General features: G+C 37.8%; 1 protein-coding gene across 1 annotated transcript; it reads left to right on the plus strand.

Annotated features, from left to right (window-relative positions):
* The first annotated feature begins 11491 nt into the window (after nucleotides 1-11491).
* Nucleotides 11492-17275, plus strand: LOC124931140 (cyclin-dependent kinase C-1-like). The gene is made up of 12 exons (XM_047471535.1): nucleotides 11492-11694; nucleotides 12688-12769; nucleotides 13570-13660; nucleotides 13744-13773; nucleotides 13949-14058; nucleotides 14167-14239; nucleotides 14371-14491; nucleotides 14621-14738; nucleotides 15662-15801; nucleotides 15910-15967; nucleotides 16123-16193; nucleotides 16427-17275. The coding sequence occupies exons 1-12, from the start codon at nucleotides 11585-11587 to the stop codon at nucleotides 16980-16982; spliced, it is 1560 nt and encodes a 519-aa protein (XP_047327491.1). The 5' UTR covers nucleotides 11492-11584; the 3' UTR covers nucleotides 16983-17275.
* Nucleotides 17276-18335: the final 1060 nt, after the last annotated feature.

Here is an 18335-nt window from a genome sequence, read left to right on the forward strand (position 1 = left end):
CGGATAGGAACGCGGTTGTTTTGATAATGGAATCAGTTACTTAAATATTTTAGATGTTAAGGAAACTCGGTCATTTAAACTGAAATTAGATTGTATTCAAGAAACATTGCAGAAAGAAGACCGGCAGATAAATCGGTATTGGGATAAGCATACATAAGCAATGGAAAAGTACATTCTATGGAAGAAACATTCTGGAAATCCTTTCCTCCACCGAATCCTTGTCAAGGATGTTTGAGGAGGAGGCCGGTGTGCCCGGTCCAAACTCTGGCCGGTATGTGAGAATTAGTTTGCTGATGTGAGGTGCAAAACCAAGACCTTTCTTGGTTATCACCATGGATTTCAGACGTTGGAAGATGACCGTGGACCAGTTGATGACCTTTTTGCTAAAGATGTTGGTCATCATGTTGTAGGTGTTCTTTGAGTACCGCTGATTAGTGGACTGACAAAGAATGGACCGAGTGACGATCTCAAGAAGAAGTTGAGCATGTCTTCCCAGAAGGTTTTTGGGCCCATGGTATTCCACTGGTTCCATGGTTCCAGAAAAGAGAAGTGAGTAATAGAATTCGTCAAGCCCCTCTAGAGGTGGAAAATCAGAGAACCCTTCTGTGGGTAGGTTGAATAGAGTGGCGAATTCGGCTTCATCGAGCCAGAATATGTGGTCCCTTACCGTAAAGACAATGTAATTGCCCCTGATGCATGCGCTTCTGAAGAACGTTTTAACGTCCTCAATCAGAATCGGACCGGATTCTTCGAGGAACGGTCGAAGGCCGGTAAGGATGAGGGATTCGAACATGAGTTTCTTTGCGTGCAGCCCGTCCCATTCCTCCATGCATGAATCGAAATCGATGCTTAAAAAATTTCCCAAGGTTCGGCTTGGCATGATTACGGTTTTGAGAGAGATGGAATTCAAAAGATTTCAGAAGTGTTTTATGCTTTAGAATGTGGTGAGTTGAGTAGAGAATGGCCCCTTATATAGGGTCGGTTTTTGGAGGGAAAACATGAGCTTTGATTGTCAGTTTTGTTTTATTAGAGAAGGGAATCTTTATGTTTTCAAGGTTTATTGGGAAGAGGCTGATTGCGAAGCCCGAGGTAGGTATTAGTTGGAAAGTGACTAAGTTAGTTGGATAGTAATTATTCAGGTGGTTGGGGGTTACTTCATTAATTAAATGTTACTTTTCAATTAATGTACCAACACAAACGAGGTTAGTCAAAGGAGACCGAGAATAATATAGATAAGGCCGAAGAAGGCACATATAGAACCGAAGATAACACCGAAAAGAAACATGATAGAAACCGAAGTGATCATAATGATGTTGGATAAAGATACACCCGGTACGTGCAGCAAAATGACCGGGTGTAGGAAGGAGTGACTTAGTGTGCTTGAGAGTTGACGACACCGGTAGGGTTGTTACGGCGGTTCCTCCTCCTCTAGGCCCTCTCAAACCGATCATAAAATGAGTCGGTTTTCTCTTTGGTGAGCACCTGGGCATGGTTCAAACCTTCGCCGGGACAGGTCGGAACACCAAGCTCCACAAGAAGGCAGCTTAGTTGGGGGATGAGGCCGACTGATCGGATGCCGACCATCCAGATGAGGACGTCAAACAACACCCTGGACCAGTTCACCGGTGTACCGGTGACTATAGCCGTCATCATGTTGAAGATTGCGGTACAATAGGTATTTGTGACATCTCTCCCGAAGATGCTCCTACCTATCACATCATTGAGGAGCTGATATTCAGCCCTCAAATGTGATTTAGTACCGTGATCGTCAACCAGTTCGGCAGACCGGGCAAAAGTGAGCGAGACCTCGGCCTTTATGTTAGCTGGTACGTCGAGGTCTGTCAGCCCTTGTTTTGGCAGACTAAAGCACCGAGCAAAGTCCTTTTCGGTGAAGTCGAAGATGATACCCTCCACCTTGGATTGGATATGGGTATCGAAATGGGGGGTACCCCTGAACACCCTAGCGTTGTAGAAAAACTCCAGGATTGATTCAGGGTAAACGGTGTGTTTGTCGTCAAGGAAGTACTGGAGGCCAGTATCTTCCAAAGATTTGATCATTCTATATATATCGTAGTGCTCGGTGCTGGAGCATGATTGAAAATCAACCTGAAGAATGTTGGGAAACTGAGACATTTTTGCCTTAGAGAGAGGATGATCTTTTGTTTTGTGAATGTTTTGGTAAGTGTTTGCTTTACTTAAATATTAGTTGGGGGGCTATCCTATTGTCCAGGTATTAAATGAGATGATATCTATTAACTGCAGGATATAAGATATTGCATGAAATAGGCAAGTTTGCAGTCTAGAATGTTGGTCATAGACCTGGACTGTGAAAGATATCAAAAGATCTTCACGTCTTTTTAGGTGCGACCAGTTTACTTTGAAAGGGCAATGTTTCAGAACAGATATCTTTAATCCTGATAATTATTCCACTTCTGTTTGAAGTTCAAATAATCTAGTGTAACCTGCTTCCGAACCGGTCAGCTATCAGTTGTTCATCCCGATGCGGTTGTTTGGTGCATGCACCAAGTAACTAGTCGGTTTACTCTATCCAATGAACTGGGCGGTTCTTCCACAGGTACCCTGAGAATTTGAAATTCAACAGTTTAGGAAGAGTTACCGGTTTTGTCTGTCTGAACCGGTTTCCCTTTAAGAATCCTTAGGAAGGATCTGACTAATGTCGGTTAAACCGAGAGTAAGTCTGAATTGAGAAAACTTAGCTTCTTGTAGAGGCTTCGTGAAAATATCGGCTACTTGTTGATCAGTTGATACGTACTCCAACCGGATATGCTTCAGCGTGACATGTTCCCGGATGAAGTGATGCCTTATGTCAATATGCTTGGTTCTGGAGTGAAGAACCGGGTTGTAAGTGATTGCAATGGCACTTGTATTGTCACAGAAGATCGGGGATTCTTCGGCTATGACACCGAAGTCCTTCAACTGTTGTTGGATCTAGAGGAGTTGTGAACAGCAACTTCCGGCCGCCAAGTATTCAGCCTCCGCGGTTGATGTGGCCACCGATGTCTGTTTCTTGCTGTGCCATGACACTAGTCGGTCACCTAGGAATTGGCACGTACCGCTTGTGCTTTTCCTGTCAATCTTACACCCTGCATAGTCTGCATCCGAATAACTCGTTAGGTTAAAGGACGAATCCTTTGGATACCACATACCGACATCAGGTGTGCCCTTTAGATACTTCAGTATCCTCTTTGCGGCTGTGTAGTGGGATTGTTTCGGATTTGCTTGGAATCTCCCACACACACCGACTACAAACAGAATGTCCGGTCTACTTGCTGTCAAGTATAGGAGAGAACCGATCATGCCCCGGTATGCGATCTGGTCTACCGATTGGCCTCATCATCCCTGTCCAATTTAATTAATGAGCTCATTGGAGTAGCCGCAGAGGAGCATGTGTCCATTCCAAACTTCTTTAGAAGCTCCTTGGTGTACTTAGGTTGGCTTATGAAAGTTCATTCCTTGAGTTATTTAACCTGAAGACCTAGGAAGAAACTTAATTCTCCCATCATACTCATTTCAAACTTGTCAGTCATCATTTTTGAGAATTTATCACATAGCTTAGGATCAGTGGAACCGAAAATGATATCATCTACGTAGATTTGAACAAGTAGGATATGTTCCTTCTTTTCAAATTTAAACAATGTTTTATCCACCGAACCGATGGTGAAATCATGTTGTAATAGAAATGCGATTAGTGTATCATACCAGGCTCTAGGTGCTTGCTTTAGACCGTATAAAGCTTTATTTAACCGATATACATGGTTTGGAAATGCAGCGCTTTTGAAACCGGGTGGTTGTTCAACATACACCTCTTCACGTAGGTCACCGTTCAAGAATGCACTTTTAACATCCATTTGAAAAACCTTAAAGTTTTTGAAAGTAGCAAAGGTAAGAAAAATTCTAATGGTTTCAATCCTAGCTACAAGAGCAAATGATTCTTCAAAATCAATGTCTTCTTCCTGTTTGTAGCCTTGTGCCACTAATCTGGCTTTGTTCCTCGTGACCAAACCGTCCTCATTGAGTTTATTTCTAAATACCCATCTTGTTCCTATGACCGATTGATCCTTCGGTCTAGGGACTAGGTACCAGACTTTACTACTCTCGAACTAGTTTAGCTCTTCTTGCATTCCCAATATCCAATCCGGATCTGACAATGCTTCATCTATTCTTTTTGGCTCAATCTGGGATATAAAAGCGGAATTAAAGTATCCTTCCAGAAGTTGACCCCTAGTTCGAACAGGTTCTGAAGGGTCACCTATAATTTGCTCAAGAGGATGTTTACTGTTTCTTCTGAGATTCAGTTCAGGGATGTCTACCAAATTACCGTTTACTTGATCAAGGCTAGACATGTCGGTAGGCTGAACAGGATTGTCAGACCGACCGACTTCCTCGGATTGGACCGAAGTGTCAGCTTCTTATTGTGGAACAGCTTGATCCGGCTGGGTTTCAATGTTACCCATTTGGTCATGGACAAACCGCATGAAGACCGGAGTCTCGTCCTCACTGTCAGAATGGATATTGTTATTTTCCAATCTGTTGTGTAGATCAAAGCATGAAGCAGTATTACTTTCAACCGATTCATCGAAAACAACGTGAATTGTTTCCTCCATGGTTGCAGTTCTATTATTATACACTCTATATGCTTTACTTACTGCTGAGTATCCTAGCATGATCCCGGTATCGGTTTTTGCATCAAAAGCAGTGAGTTGGGTTTTACCATTTATATGTATATAACACTTACAACCGAAAATCTTGAGATACTTAATTTTGGGAACCCTGTTAAAATAAACCTCATACGGTGTTTTGTTGTGAAACTTGTTAATTAAAGACCGATTTTGTGTATAACATGTAGTGTTGATAGCCTCAGCCCAAAATTTCTGAGCAATGCCAGAATCGGCTATCATGGACCGTGCGGCTTCCTTGAGAGTCCGGTTTCTTCTCTCGGCCAGGCCATTTTGTTGAGGAGTCCTGGCACTAGACAACTCGTGTCTAATGCCGGATTCATCAAGATATGCGGTTAATGTACTATTGGTAAATTCGGTACCTCGATCACTTCGAATGCTATTAATGCGAGTTGATTTTTCATTTTGCAGGCGCTTAAGGAGTGTAATCGGGTTTGATACAGTTTCACGTTTAGATGGTAGAAATATTACCCATGTAAATCTAGAATAATAATCAATAACTACCATGGTGTAGAGCATACCTCCTAGGCTAACAACCTGAATTGGTCCAAATAAATCCATGTGAAGAAGATCTAAGCATCGGCTAGATTGGATATTTCCTTTACTCTTAAAGGTTGACCTAGTTTGTTTACCCATTTGACATGCTGAGCAAACCTTATCTTGATTAAATATTATATCAGGAATGCCCTCAACTAGCTTTTTACCGCGAATGTAGTTTAAAGGTTTCATGTTTAGATGGTTTAGTCTCTTATGCCACAACCAGGTTTGATCGGTCTTAGCTATCATGCATATAGGATATTCTACCTTTGTCTTCCAGTCTACCTTGTAGATATTACCTATCATATTTCCGGTTAGCAGTACAATACCTTGAGAGTTCTTAACTAAGCATGCATGTTTAAGAAATTCTATCGTGTATCCAGCATCACACATCTGACTAATGCTAAGCAGGTTAAAACGTAGGTTTTCAACTATAAGTACATTATCAATAGTTAGGTTACCATGGACAATCTTACCTTTTCCCACAGTTCTACCTTTTGAGTTGTCACCGAAGGTGATTAGAGCACCGGTTACTGTTCTGATATCGGTTAGCAAATTGTTGTTTTCGGTCATGTGCCTGGAGCAGCCGCTATCCAAGAACCATTCAGAGTTTCCTAGCCGTTTCTTTGGATCCTGCAAAATGTACATATTTACAACTGTTTGGTACCCACATTTACTTGGGTCCACATGCGATTAGTCCCTTAGGTATCCAAACCTTGATAAACCGGACGATCTTCTTTGCTAGGGTTTTAACTATCCTTTTGGCACTCGGTCTTGTGTATCTCGGTTTTTCTACAAAGGTCTTAAATGGTGATGGTCTTCGGTTTGGTGATCTTTGGTTTGACCTACGCGGTTCAGGAAAGGCTTTCATATGTTTGAGGATTTCGACTTTTCTTTTCACAGGGTCAAGCCATTTCTCAGAGTCGGTTGGACCAACATAGTCGTATTTTAGCTTTTCTTCCCTGTAGTATGCAGTCAACTCTTCTTCAGCGGTCCAGGAGCTTTTAAGAAATTTTATAAGAGGGAGGTTACCTCTTGTAAGCCTTACTTTTTCTACGGGTTTTCGGTCTTTGGAGCTATCCTCTGTGTATCCTAGGCCAAACTTGCAACGAGGATGTCTGTAATGACTACACATTTTCTTTACTATATCACTAGATCTCTTATATGCAGCCATCTTATATTGAAGTCGGGCATTTTCTTCCTCGGTTAATTCTCTAGCCGGTTCACTGGATTGTTCGGTCTTAGGATCTAACTCGTTTTCTAAGGTATGGGTATCATCAGGTTGTACGACCTCCGGTTCGGTTATAATGGGTACCTCTAGTTCTGTCGGAATGGGTACTATGGGATCGGTTCTTATGTTGAGGTGCTTAGGTAGCATGGCTAGTAGGTTCCTATATTCTTCTACCATGTCATTCAATGCATTGTATAATTCATATTTAGTAAATTCTTCACAAGGAGAATCAAATACCTGTTCCTCATTTTCCATGAGGCACGTGAGTTCATCATCACTGTCACTGTGAGCCCATAGACTTCCTCCATCGTCGGCTATCAGTGCTTTCGGTACCTCACTTCCTTCACCGGTTTGTTGATAGTTGTTCCGGTTATTTTGGTAATCCGGTTTCTGGGTGTCCCTCCTCGGCTTCCTGCATTCCCACTTAAAATGTCCCAAACAATTACAGTTATAACATCTTACATTGGATTTATCACCATAGTAGTTGTTTGTCGGTTGGCTTCTTTTCATGAACTTCCCAAACTTCTGTGCGAGCATAGCCATGGCATCCTTGGTGAATTGTTCGGCGGTTCTGATCGGTACAGGTGTCGGGGCCGGTACAGGTGCAGATGCAAGTGCAACCGGTTCCGTAGATGTAATTAGTGCTCTGGTTGATGTTGAGGCCGAGACTTCTTCTTCAGTCCTAGATCTCATTTCGAACTCATATGCCTTAAGATCTTCGAATACCTCGTGTAGTTTCATCTTACGTAGGCTCTTTGATTCCCTCATTACCATTGTTTTTATGTCCCAAGTACTTGGAAGAGATCTCAAAGCTTTCATAATGAACTCTTTGTTGTCATACCTCTTGCCCAGAGTTGCTAACTCATCTAGCACACCAGTGAACCGGTCACTGTATTCCTTCATAGTTTCTCCCAGTTTCATTTTGATGCTTTCAAACTTCTGTGTAGCCACCATTATCTTGTTCTCCTTTGTCCTTTCATTTCCCTCAAAGATCTGGATAACCGTGTTCCATGTCTCCTTCGCGGTTGTGCAGTCTCTGATCTTGCAGTATGTGTTTCTGTCCACACTGTTGGAGATCCGGTTTCTAGCATGATTATCCAGGTTGTTTCTTCTCCTATCTTCAGCCGTCCATTCCTTTCTGTCCTTATCAATGAATATCGGTCCTTCGGTCAAAATGGACTCCATTTCATCATCCAAGGTGATTAAGTGCAGATGCATGCGTGCCTTCCAGTTGGCAAAGTCATCACCTTCTAGCATTGGAGGCCTATCCTGAAACATGCTTGCTTGAGTATTGAAACTACCTGGCTCTGATACCAATTGTTAGGATCTAGGTAGCCGCTAGAGGACCGGGGGTTGAACCGGTTAGCGGTTCTCACTCGAAGGGTGGTGGTTAATTCGGTTAGAGATTAATACCGGGGTTTCAATACTACACAACCTGTCACAAACCCTTGAACTAGGTTCAAGCGCGGAAGAGGTTTGCTTTCAGGTTGAAGCGTCACACTTATATGATAGGCATAATCGGTTTTAGATGATGGAGATTTGAGATTTGATGGGTCGGTTTCGGTAATCTGGAAATTCGGCTTAGATGGGATTAGGTAGGTTGGAGCGGTACAGATCGGTTAGATAGTGAAACCGGCAGACAGTAAATAACAAGACAGATTTTATGGATGTTCGGAGATAAAACTCCTACGTCACCCCTTCCTCTCGAAACCGCGAGAAGGATAAGGAGCCATAATTATTTTCTTGCTCTACTATTCACTAAGGAATACAAGTACAATCCGATCGATACTTATTTCCTGCTCGATAACACTCTTACAATTTACACCGAAATTGTAAAACACACACTTTAACTTTAGCACTTAGGCTTTCTTAGAACAACACAGTCTTATCACTTGTAGAATAAATGCTCTTAGAATTTCTCACTTGTCTCACTGTATGTTGCTTGTCCCACGTTTACTCTTCTTCAACTGCCCCTTTTATAGGTGAAATATGCCAACGGTCATATTTTACTATCTTGAATTTGATTGGCTGAGCAGGGATGCAGAGGTTCAGTGATTCAGTGATTCAGAGCCTGCGGTCATCTTTTAAGACCTGGTGGTCAACCTCAGACCTGGCAGTTTGTTCTTCCGGTGTGTAAGACAAACCTGCTAGGTTTGTCTTTTACTCAATGTAGGCACTGTCTGTTAGACAGTTGTCTGTACTTGAAAGATTTCCTTTCTGACTTATCCTGAAGTGGAAAGATCCGGTAGGACTGTCTTCTGCAGCCTGCAGACTTTCCTCAGACTTGTATGGATATGGAAGTGTTCAGTCTGTTCCTTTGGTATCATTCTCAACAGATACCCGAATTTTCTTTTTGTACTGGTCGGTCATTTGACTTAACCGGACTTCTTCTGGTTATTCCTCTGCCTTGTGACTAATCGGCTGTTTGATGATTCCGGTTTTAAGCTTTGGCCGATCCTTTCTTTGTGCGGTCATGTTCCAAGTATTCTTGGTCGGTTTACTAACTCGACTGGCTAGTTTTCTTTAGCCGGTTCTTTTGTTTGTCCGGTCCGGTTCCTTGTTCCTGCATGGAAAGTTTATTTAAGTTAGGTTTATTTGAACCGGTCTGATTTTATCTAACATTGTTTATTAATATATATATATATATATATATTATCAACATTCTAGTTTCTATCTATAAAACTACACTTTAATTTTTATTTATTCATATCATTTAATTGTGTTGGTAATCATTTCTTAAGTTCGTGTCTGTCCCCCTCTTAATAAGAAAAGAGATAAATTAATCAGATCTATAGTTATTTTTCATTTTCAATAAAAAAATTACTGGATTTGATCTTTAATATGGAGGACCTCTTACATGTATTCTCCCATGATTTGTATGAATTTATCACTATTTCGACCATGTATGTAGATTGTCCATTTTCACTTGGCAGGACATTTTCTTGATTACCAACCAACGGCTCATGATAATTGTAACTACCGCTCAAAATATTTGGTAGAGATTCTTTCGACACTGTTTCATTGGTTCGTTCGGTTTGCTCTATTTCAACACTCATTGTTCAGGAATTCAGACTAGTTAAGTCCATTAAAACTTTATTTTCTTTTAGTAGATTACTAAAAATAAATCAATTCATTATTAATAATGGGTTATTCAATATATCACCCTCCATAAAAGAAGTGATGCTTAGGTGGTCAAATGTCTCATCTCTTTCTCTTTCTTATTTTATTATTCTTAAAAAGAAATGTTCAAAAGACTTTTTTTTTTCTATTAATGGACTCACTTTTGTTATCTTATTTATAGGATACACGTTCACTCCTACTGTCGCTTCAGTCCACTAAAAAAAATGACAATTTTATTGATAGGATTCATCACAGTTAGAGATGAAGGAGACAAGGGTAAGGCACCAAACAAGTTCTATCTGGTGTATGTGAAAAAGTGTGAAGATCTCCTTTTTGTTTAGTCATAGGTTGGTCCAAAGAATGAGAGTCGGCTTCCTTAAGTCTGTTCTTCCTTAGTAGCTTAGTGGTAGAGCTTAGTTGTTAACCAATTGCTTACTCGAAGCAAAGGGCCTTCGCCACTTGAGCCGTATGCGGGGAACTCGCACGTGCGGTTCTTAGGGGAGCTAGTAGGAGAGATGAGACATCCTTATATGAGTTGTTTCTTCTCGAGTGAAGTAACTTACTCTTGATTTCCTTAGGTTCAATAAATCAGCACAAACACTTTTTCCTCTAGTACCTTTCCTGTCTCATCTCTCGTATTCTCCTATAGCTGCCACACAACTAAGTACTTTCAATTATAACTTCAATTTAGGAGTCCTATTAACACTAGAGAAATAAACATCTTTGCCACGACCGGGGCACTTTACTAAGTAAAAAAAGCCAACAATCTTTCATGATAACCTGTCATTCATCAGTGAATAATAAAAATAACAAAAATAGTAGCAGTGCGAACTTTACTTTCTTATCTATATCTAGTGGACTTGATCTATAGTTAGGTGTAATACATATCAAAAGGTTCGAAGAAAGAAGGCGTATAAGAATATATAATCAACCCACCCTATAAAGTTAGAAATCTAGGCATTAATAGTCCATAAACTTTCTAATCATCCCAGTCGTTCACCCAAAAACATGCCCTGCACTCTCACTACCAATGAAAGGCAAGTCAGGTTTCTAGAGATGAGGCTTTTTGCAAAGCTAACAAGTCAATTTGTTTTTTATACTAATTATAGGATAGCTAGGTTCCTCAAATAGATCTTTAGCCACACTATTGAGTGGCTCTCCGCTTTCACATGGACTGATTTGGGTCATTCTCCACAACTCTTATCAAATCTAAGTTCATTGTTGTTTTATCCACAACATTCTGTACCACCACTTCAACTAAATTCCACTATAAAATCATTATAGAACCTAAAATGGATGAAACACTTTGCTCGCTATTCTACTAGAGCAAAACACCTGAATAAAATTGAAGAGCTCTCATGTTACTATCTAAAGAATGAAACTAAGCGAATCATCTTTTGCAAGACCCCGAACCCCGCCACCTTATGTGCCAAAGTCAAACATCAGGACTTTCCACTCCCTCTTTTTCTATCTACATATATGTGGCAGTGGGTAACTAGAAAGAACTTGGGAATACTTTTGTTTAGATATTTATACTTTTCTATGGTCAATGTTTTGGTGATACAAGACATTTTTCATCATTTGATCCCATAGAAATTGAGAATAAAAAAGTATACTTAATTAATTGATTGGACCAAACCAAGGAGCCTCCCTCTTTTCTTAAGATTTTTTTATAAATTATTTATATAATTTAATATCTAAATAATAAATTTTTATTTTAATTTTATAAATATATTATTATATTATTTACTAATTATTTATATATAACTCCTATTTGAATTTAATGAAAATCAATTTTTTATAAAAAAAAATATAAATAGAGTATATTGATAATTTCCTATTTTATTTTCTTGCTTCCGTAATTTGAGTATACTCCTTTACATTAGGGCCGACAAAAACAAAAGAAGTTTTCAAGTTAAAAGAGAGGGTGTCCTTCCTCTTCCTCCTCCTCCCGGCTGGAAGTGAAATTGCAGGAACATTTGCAAAACACTTCCAAGAGATGGCACTGGCTGCTTATGGTCAGCTTAGTCTCGATGAGCTACCATTATGGGGCTCGCGAGGTGTCGATTGTTTCGAGAAATTGGAGCAAATTGGTGAAGGAACATACGGGTAAGCCAAGATTCCATAGATATGCTCATAACATCGACTCTATTAATTTGTTGCTAATCATGCAGATTATTTAGCATTACCAGTTGTCTTGACTATGTCTTTGTACTGATATTTACCATCATTGAATCAATGATGTCTTTTTAGGGTTTTGTCTATCGAAGAAAAGTGTAGATTACTTACTGTTTACTACCTAATTTCAGACCTCGTTCTTCTCTTCCCTCGCGTTTCCTTCTTTTTCGCCCTGTTTTTCCTTTCCTCTTTGCCTTCCCGATTCCTTCCCATACTTATATCTTTTCTGCCAGAAGGAAATATGAAATCTTCGCTGTTCAACTATGCGATACACCAAATCATGTCAATTTGGCCTCAATCTGTATATAAGCACTTGAATAACTTCAAAAATAAAACCAAAGTGATGAATGTTAAAGATGACTTGTTTTAATGTTATCTGGATTATCTAGTGTTCATTGTGGCAAATGCACTCTCATATTTTGCTCCATGTTCCTCTCAGGAATATATGATTTCTGTCATCCCTCTGTTGCTTGTCAATAGCTGATTTCCCCACACTTAGTATATGGCTTTTAATAGAAAGTACTAATGTTTGAGCTGATGAAGCTGATTTTTATATATATAACAATATGGAACCTAGGAACATCACTGGGCTTGATATTGAGGAGAAGAAAGATTGACATCGCTTCTCTGGTTTGGGTCAAGGAAGGAGGAGGGTAGAGTTTTTGTCTTGTATTTCTTCAATAGAATTTAGATGAAAAGCTCTTTGTTAATTATTAATTTTGTTTAAAAATTTCTGTTGGATTTTAGACGTATTACTCGTGTACTTTTAAGAAACTTAGTTCCCTCCTTTGACTGTTTCTGTGGTTTTGAGGACAACAAAATGCTGTAACTACCTTGCTTTATGTTACTTTCTGCAAGAAGTTGACTTCTGGCAGTATGGGTGCTTTTCACTTTTCAGTTATGAACTTATTTGCTTCTCTCCAGGCTGGTGTACATGGCCAAAGAAATCAAAACAGGGGAAATTGTTGCTTTAAAGAAGATACGCATGGACAATGAAAAAGAAGGGGTATTTATTTTATCAACTATCCTGTTATTTTGTTGATTGTCTAACATGACCTATTGTGGGCATAATATCGAGGATTGCTGGTCTTCTGTTTTTGTCATATACTTTTTTTTTGGTTTCCTTTGCGGCGAGGGTTATGTTTATGAATAAACTAAGATGTTATATGCAGATAGTGAAGAGTAAAAGTATTTTATTTTATTTACATTTGCTGTTAACTTAAATGGATGTGTTTATTTTCCAAAAAAAAATGCATGTGCTTATAACTAACTGAGCTAACTCTCTATAAACTAGGATACTTCTCTTTTAGTTGTGGATAGGCATAATTTTTAGTTTTACAAAATAATTAGTAAGTAGCTAAAACATTATCTACACCCCCCCTCAACCTGTGTTGTACATGCATGTCTTGCTGTTCAATTCTTCAAATGTGATCGGAATGTGTGCAAGTTGTCAAGTAGATGACAAGAATTCTTCCACTTTCAATCTTTTCTAGAATAAAATTACTGTCTATGACCACATACTTGGTTATTGTGTGATGAACTCAGTTCTTCACCATGCTAATAGCTAATTGGTTATTATAAAGTACCCTTGTTGGTAGTTCTCTGAGTATTCTTGTTCCTACAGCCTTTGACTCCCAGACTTACTTTGACTGTCTATTTTGTTAAGTTGTGACTAAATTTTTTGTTGACATGCTCTCTTTTGCCCTAAATATGTTGTTTTGCCTTGATTCTTGATTTGATGTTTCCATTACCACAATGGTAGGATAACTGATACAAAAAACATTCAACATCTTGTTATTCATACAGTTTCCTATTACCGCCATACGAGAGATTAAGATTCTGAAAAAGCTGCAGCATGAAAATGTTATAAAGCTGAAAGAAATTGTTACTTCTCAAGGTAAGTATGGTCACAATACTACGGGTGCTAAAAAGTTAAATACTATTTTATTTCTCTTGTTTACATTACTTTTTCTTCTGAAGGTCCTGAAGCAGATGAGCAAGGGAAACCAGGCAAGTATTATGATTTTGTGCTAAATCTTAATATTCAAAAAATGGCTGCACCATATTAAGATATTCTTGTAATCTGTTACCAGTTGACCCCATATTCTCCCTTTTCACATTTGTTTCCAACAAAAAAGAAAGATTAAGAACAATTTGATATATTGTTGTTTTCTTGGATCTGCAGATGGAAACAAGTACAATGGCAATATCTATATGGTGTTCGAGTACATGGACCATGATTTGACAGGTCTTGCTGATCGTCCAGGATTGCGATTTTCAATTCCTCAGATTAAGGTATTACATTGCAGAAGTACATGGAAAATTATCTTGAGGTTATAAATATTTGACATTATTCTTGAGGTTACAAATATTTGACATCATTCCCTGATATTTTCGTGACAGTGTTATATGAAACAACTGTTGACTGGACTTCATTACTGTCATATCAACCAAGTGCTTCATCGCGACATCAAAGGTTACTATTTTACCATATCTAGAACTAACTTGTATAATTGGCTGGAGAACTCATTCTCAAAGCAGAGGTTAGTGTCCAGAATCTTGTCTAAAAATAGGAACTACTAACTTGCTGAATAATTAACTTTGCAGGCTCCAACCTTCTTATAGACAACGAAGGAAATCTAAAACTAGCAGATTTTGGCTTAGCACGATCGTTTTCTGGTGATCATAATGCAAATCTTACAAATCGTGTTATCACTTTATGGTACAGGTGAGTATTAATCAATAATGACAATAGACCCATAAATGGTTACCATAGATCCACCAAAATTTCATTTATTTTTTAAATGTAGACCCACAAAAATTTCTTGCCTTTTGGTTAATGCAATAAATGATGTAGACCTCCAGAATTGCTGCTTGGAGCCACAAAGTATGGGCCTGCTGTGGACTTGTGGTCTGTAGGTTGTATCTTTGCTGAACTTTTGTATGGAAAACCCATCTTACCTGGGAAGAATGAGGTCAGTTGATAGTTTTTTTGTGTTACCTTTTCTTTTATTCTCTGATAATGGTTCTTTCATGCATTTATGTTCACAGCTTTCCTTTAATGTTGTGCAATTGATTTAGAAATGAATGTTTTTCAACACTTTTGGAGATCTTATGGAAGGTCTCGAGAAGTGTTGGCCCCTCTCGGTCTTGATAAATTGGACCCCGTCGACAAACCACCCCTATCTGGATCAAGCCCATGGACCTGGTTTTTAGTGCCTACATTCTTAGTATATTTGATTTACCAGTTTTGGGTGATCTCTTTTTAACAGTAAGAATTAAACCAGTACCAGCTTATCAGCAACTGTGTTTCTTACCACTCAGCCAACCCCAGACGGGGAAGGATATTGATTTAGCTACACCTGAACCTGTAACTGCTGTCTCTACACTGCCCACTTCTTTTATATCCCTCAAACTGAGTATTAACTTTGGAAATTATGATTTTTTAATGCCATTTTTGTCTTATGGAGATGAAATTGGTAGAATTGTGGATATAACTTTAAGGGATAACATCTGTAGTTGGTGGTGGAAATTTATTTCATAAATTGCCCTCATCTGTTTGTTGAAGAAGTAACATGGAAATGTCCTGTAGTAAATTCATTTAAAATAGTTAGAATTTAATGAGATGAATAAATTAAAAAAATGGAGGGTATTTACTGTTCTAACCTCCTACAGGAAAAAAATACGCTAGTCTAAATAATATATATATGTGTGTGTATGCGCGATCTAATTCCAGCTACATTACATGGAAATGAAGGTAGATAGTGTGATATTTTTTTCTCTTTTTTCTGCTTACTTGTGTATCTTGATACTTATTGTTGATGTTTTTGGTTAACCCAAGAAGCTTATTCTTATTTAGGCTAGTAAGACTCCACTCTAATACTAAATGATACTGCAGCCTGAGCAATTGAACAAAATATTTGAGCTTTGTGGATCTCCTGAAGAGGAGATTTGGCCTGGGGTCTCCAAAATCCCTTGGTATAACAAGTTCAAGCCATCAAGGCCCATGAAGAGAAGGGTTAAAGAGGTTTTCAGGAAGTAAGAATCCATTTATTTGTTTTTGTTCTTTTATCCTTGGACATAGTTCAACATCCATTTTAAGCCTACCAATTTATATTTTAATATAATTTGCCTGTATATTTTCAGTTTTGACCGCCATGCTTTGGATTTACTAGAGAAGATGTTAGCTCTTGATCCATCCCAGGTAGCAAGATATGATAAATTTGAACTTAGATTTTTATATTTTTTTTAACAATTCAATGTAGTTTTTATGTATTATACAATTTTGAAAAAGGTGTTTTATGCATTTCATTTTAAGGATGTGATTCCTTATTAGTAGATTAATGCGATACATTGCAGAGAATATCTGCTAAGGATGCACTTGATGCTGAATACTTCTGGACTGATCCGTTACCCTGTGATCCAAAGAGGTACAACTAGACTTGTTAATATTTTTTTATAAATTATATTCAGCCCTTGTTTGATATTTAGTTAAGTTGATCTGATAAGGGAATTGAACTAATCACTTAATTCTTCACCTAGTAGTTGAACTCTTCAATTGCACTGAACACCTAAATTATTTAAAGCTAATATAAATATAAAGATTTGTCTGGTTTGAGTGAATGATTCTGGATTTTATTGTCTTGTCTTGTATTTTGCTTAGCTTGCCTTCGTATGAATCATCCCATGAGTTCCAAACAAAGAAGAAAAGGCAACAGCAAAGACAAAATGAAGAGATGGCCAAGAGGCAGAAAGTGCAACACCCTCAGCAACATAATCGTTTACCACCTATCCAACAAACAGGCCCTCCTGCTCATTCTTCACATTGGCCTGCGGGACCTAATAATGTTCAAATGGGCAACAACAACACTCAACCTCCTATCACGACTGGACCAGGTCATCACCATTACGGTAAGCCTCGTGGTGGCCCCCCTGGTGGTCAAAATCGGTATCCCTCAAATAGTGGTGGCTATCATCCTGATCGAGGTGGTCAAGGTGGTGGTGGTGGTTATGCAAGTGGATCTTATCCTCAGCAAGGACGAGCACCACCTTATGCTGGCGGCAACATGCCTCCTGCTTCCGGTGGTGGTGGTGGCAGAGGAGGGGCTGGACACCAAAACTCGTACCCACAAGGAAGTCAATATGGAGTTTCTGGGTCAAGTAGAGGTTCAAATCAAATGGGGGGTAGCAATCGTAATCAGCAGTTTTGGCCGCAGTAATAAGTGGTATGGAATTAGACTCATGCTCCCCTTTTTATGTTTGAAACTGGGATAAACTATTTGTTGAAAAATTATGCTGAGAGTTTGGAAACTTGTTTGAAAATTTGTTGAAAAAAGTGGCTTCATTGGCTAAGAAGAAGTAAATACTTTGTTTTATATTCCTTTTCAAGCTTTATGTGATCTGAACAGGCATTCTTATTGAAGGAAAAAAGTTGAAAGAATAGTCAATATAAGATTTTAATGTTTTTTTTTGTGACTGCATGAGGTTTGTATATTTTATCCATAGATATCTATATTTGTGTGAACCATTATAAATTAGGTATAGAATGTTGACAATGATCATGATCTTATTAGTGATGAAGTTGTTCTGGAATTAAGTAGTTGCTTTGATGGTAAATGTGGCCTGATGATCTTAGGCTTTCTGGAATCTGTTTTTAGAGATTGAAGTTGTATTGAATGTGAAAATGTTTTAGGAGTATATATGTTTAATTAAGTTATGTTTTAGAATATTATTTTATTTAAATTAACATTAAAATAGTCTTTTAATTTGTTTAATGTTTTATGTGTTTTAATTAAGACTTAACTTTATATTATTTTAAAAATAAAAATAAATCACTTATAGGATAACTTCCCCAATTTATACATTTCAAACTTTAGCCCCATATAATGGCTGTCGTAGTTCATGTATGAAAAAGATTTAAATCAGCTTTTGACCTATAATTAGCTATTTCACATCATTGATATGAGTTTTTATTTATTTAATTATTATTATTATTAGAGAGAAGCCTTTTTCAATGAAAGGATCCATTATTCTTAAAAATAACTTAAATTAACTTAAATTTTATTTAATATATATAAATAATAATAATAACTTTTAATATTAGATTATTGGATTTTCGCACCATTAACACTATAACCAAGTAGAAGTCATTGCATCATTTTTTTATTTATTAAAATTTTAATTTTTAATAGTAGAAGATGAAATTTCATTTTAAAATGATTTTTTTTTAGTTTGTTTTGAATTATTAATCATATTATAATGTCTAAAGATTGTCCTCTTTTTAAGATAGATAGTTAAAATTTAGTAACTTACTTCTGCATCAAAATAGTAGATATGATTAAAAAATAACTTGAAAGGTCTATATTTGTTTAAATCGCATAATTTATTTTTCTTTTGAATCTCGTAAAACGAGAGAAAACGACATTTTTCGAGGTCGTCTCGCTTTAGAGTGAGTTGAGAAACCGAATTATGATTTAACGAATTATAAATCATTTTGAATTTTTTTTTGAGTTTTCACTTGATTTTCTACATTGAAATTAAGAAAGAAAAAATATTTTGCGTAATAATGCGTA

The sequence above is a fragment of the Impatiens glandulifera genome, chromosome 3 (assembly GCF_907164915.1).
Source record: "Impatiens glandulifera chromosome 3, dImpGla2.1, whole genome shotgun sequence".
Taxonomy (NCBI): Eukaryota; Viridiplantae; Streptophyta; class Magnoliopsida; order Ericales; family Balsaminaceae; genus Impatiens; species Impatiens glandulifera.

Coding starts and splice junctions, on each gene's coding strand:
- LOC124931140 (XM_047471535.1), top strand. CDS start 11,585: ATGGCACTGGCTGCTTATGGTCAGCTTAGTCTCGATGAGCTACCATTA. Junction 13,661..13,743: donor AGAAATTGTTACTTCTCAAG/GTAAGTATGGTC, acceptor TTTCTTCTGAAG/GTCCTGAAGCAGATGAGCAA. Junction 14,492..14,620: donor GTTATCACTTTATGGTACAG/GTGAGTATTAAT, acceptor TAAATGATGTAG/ACCTCCAGAATTGCTGCTTG.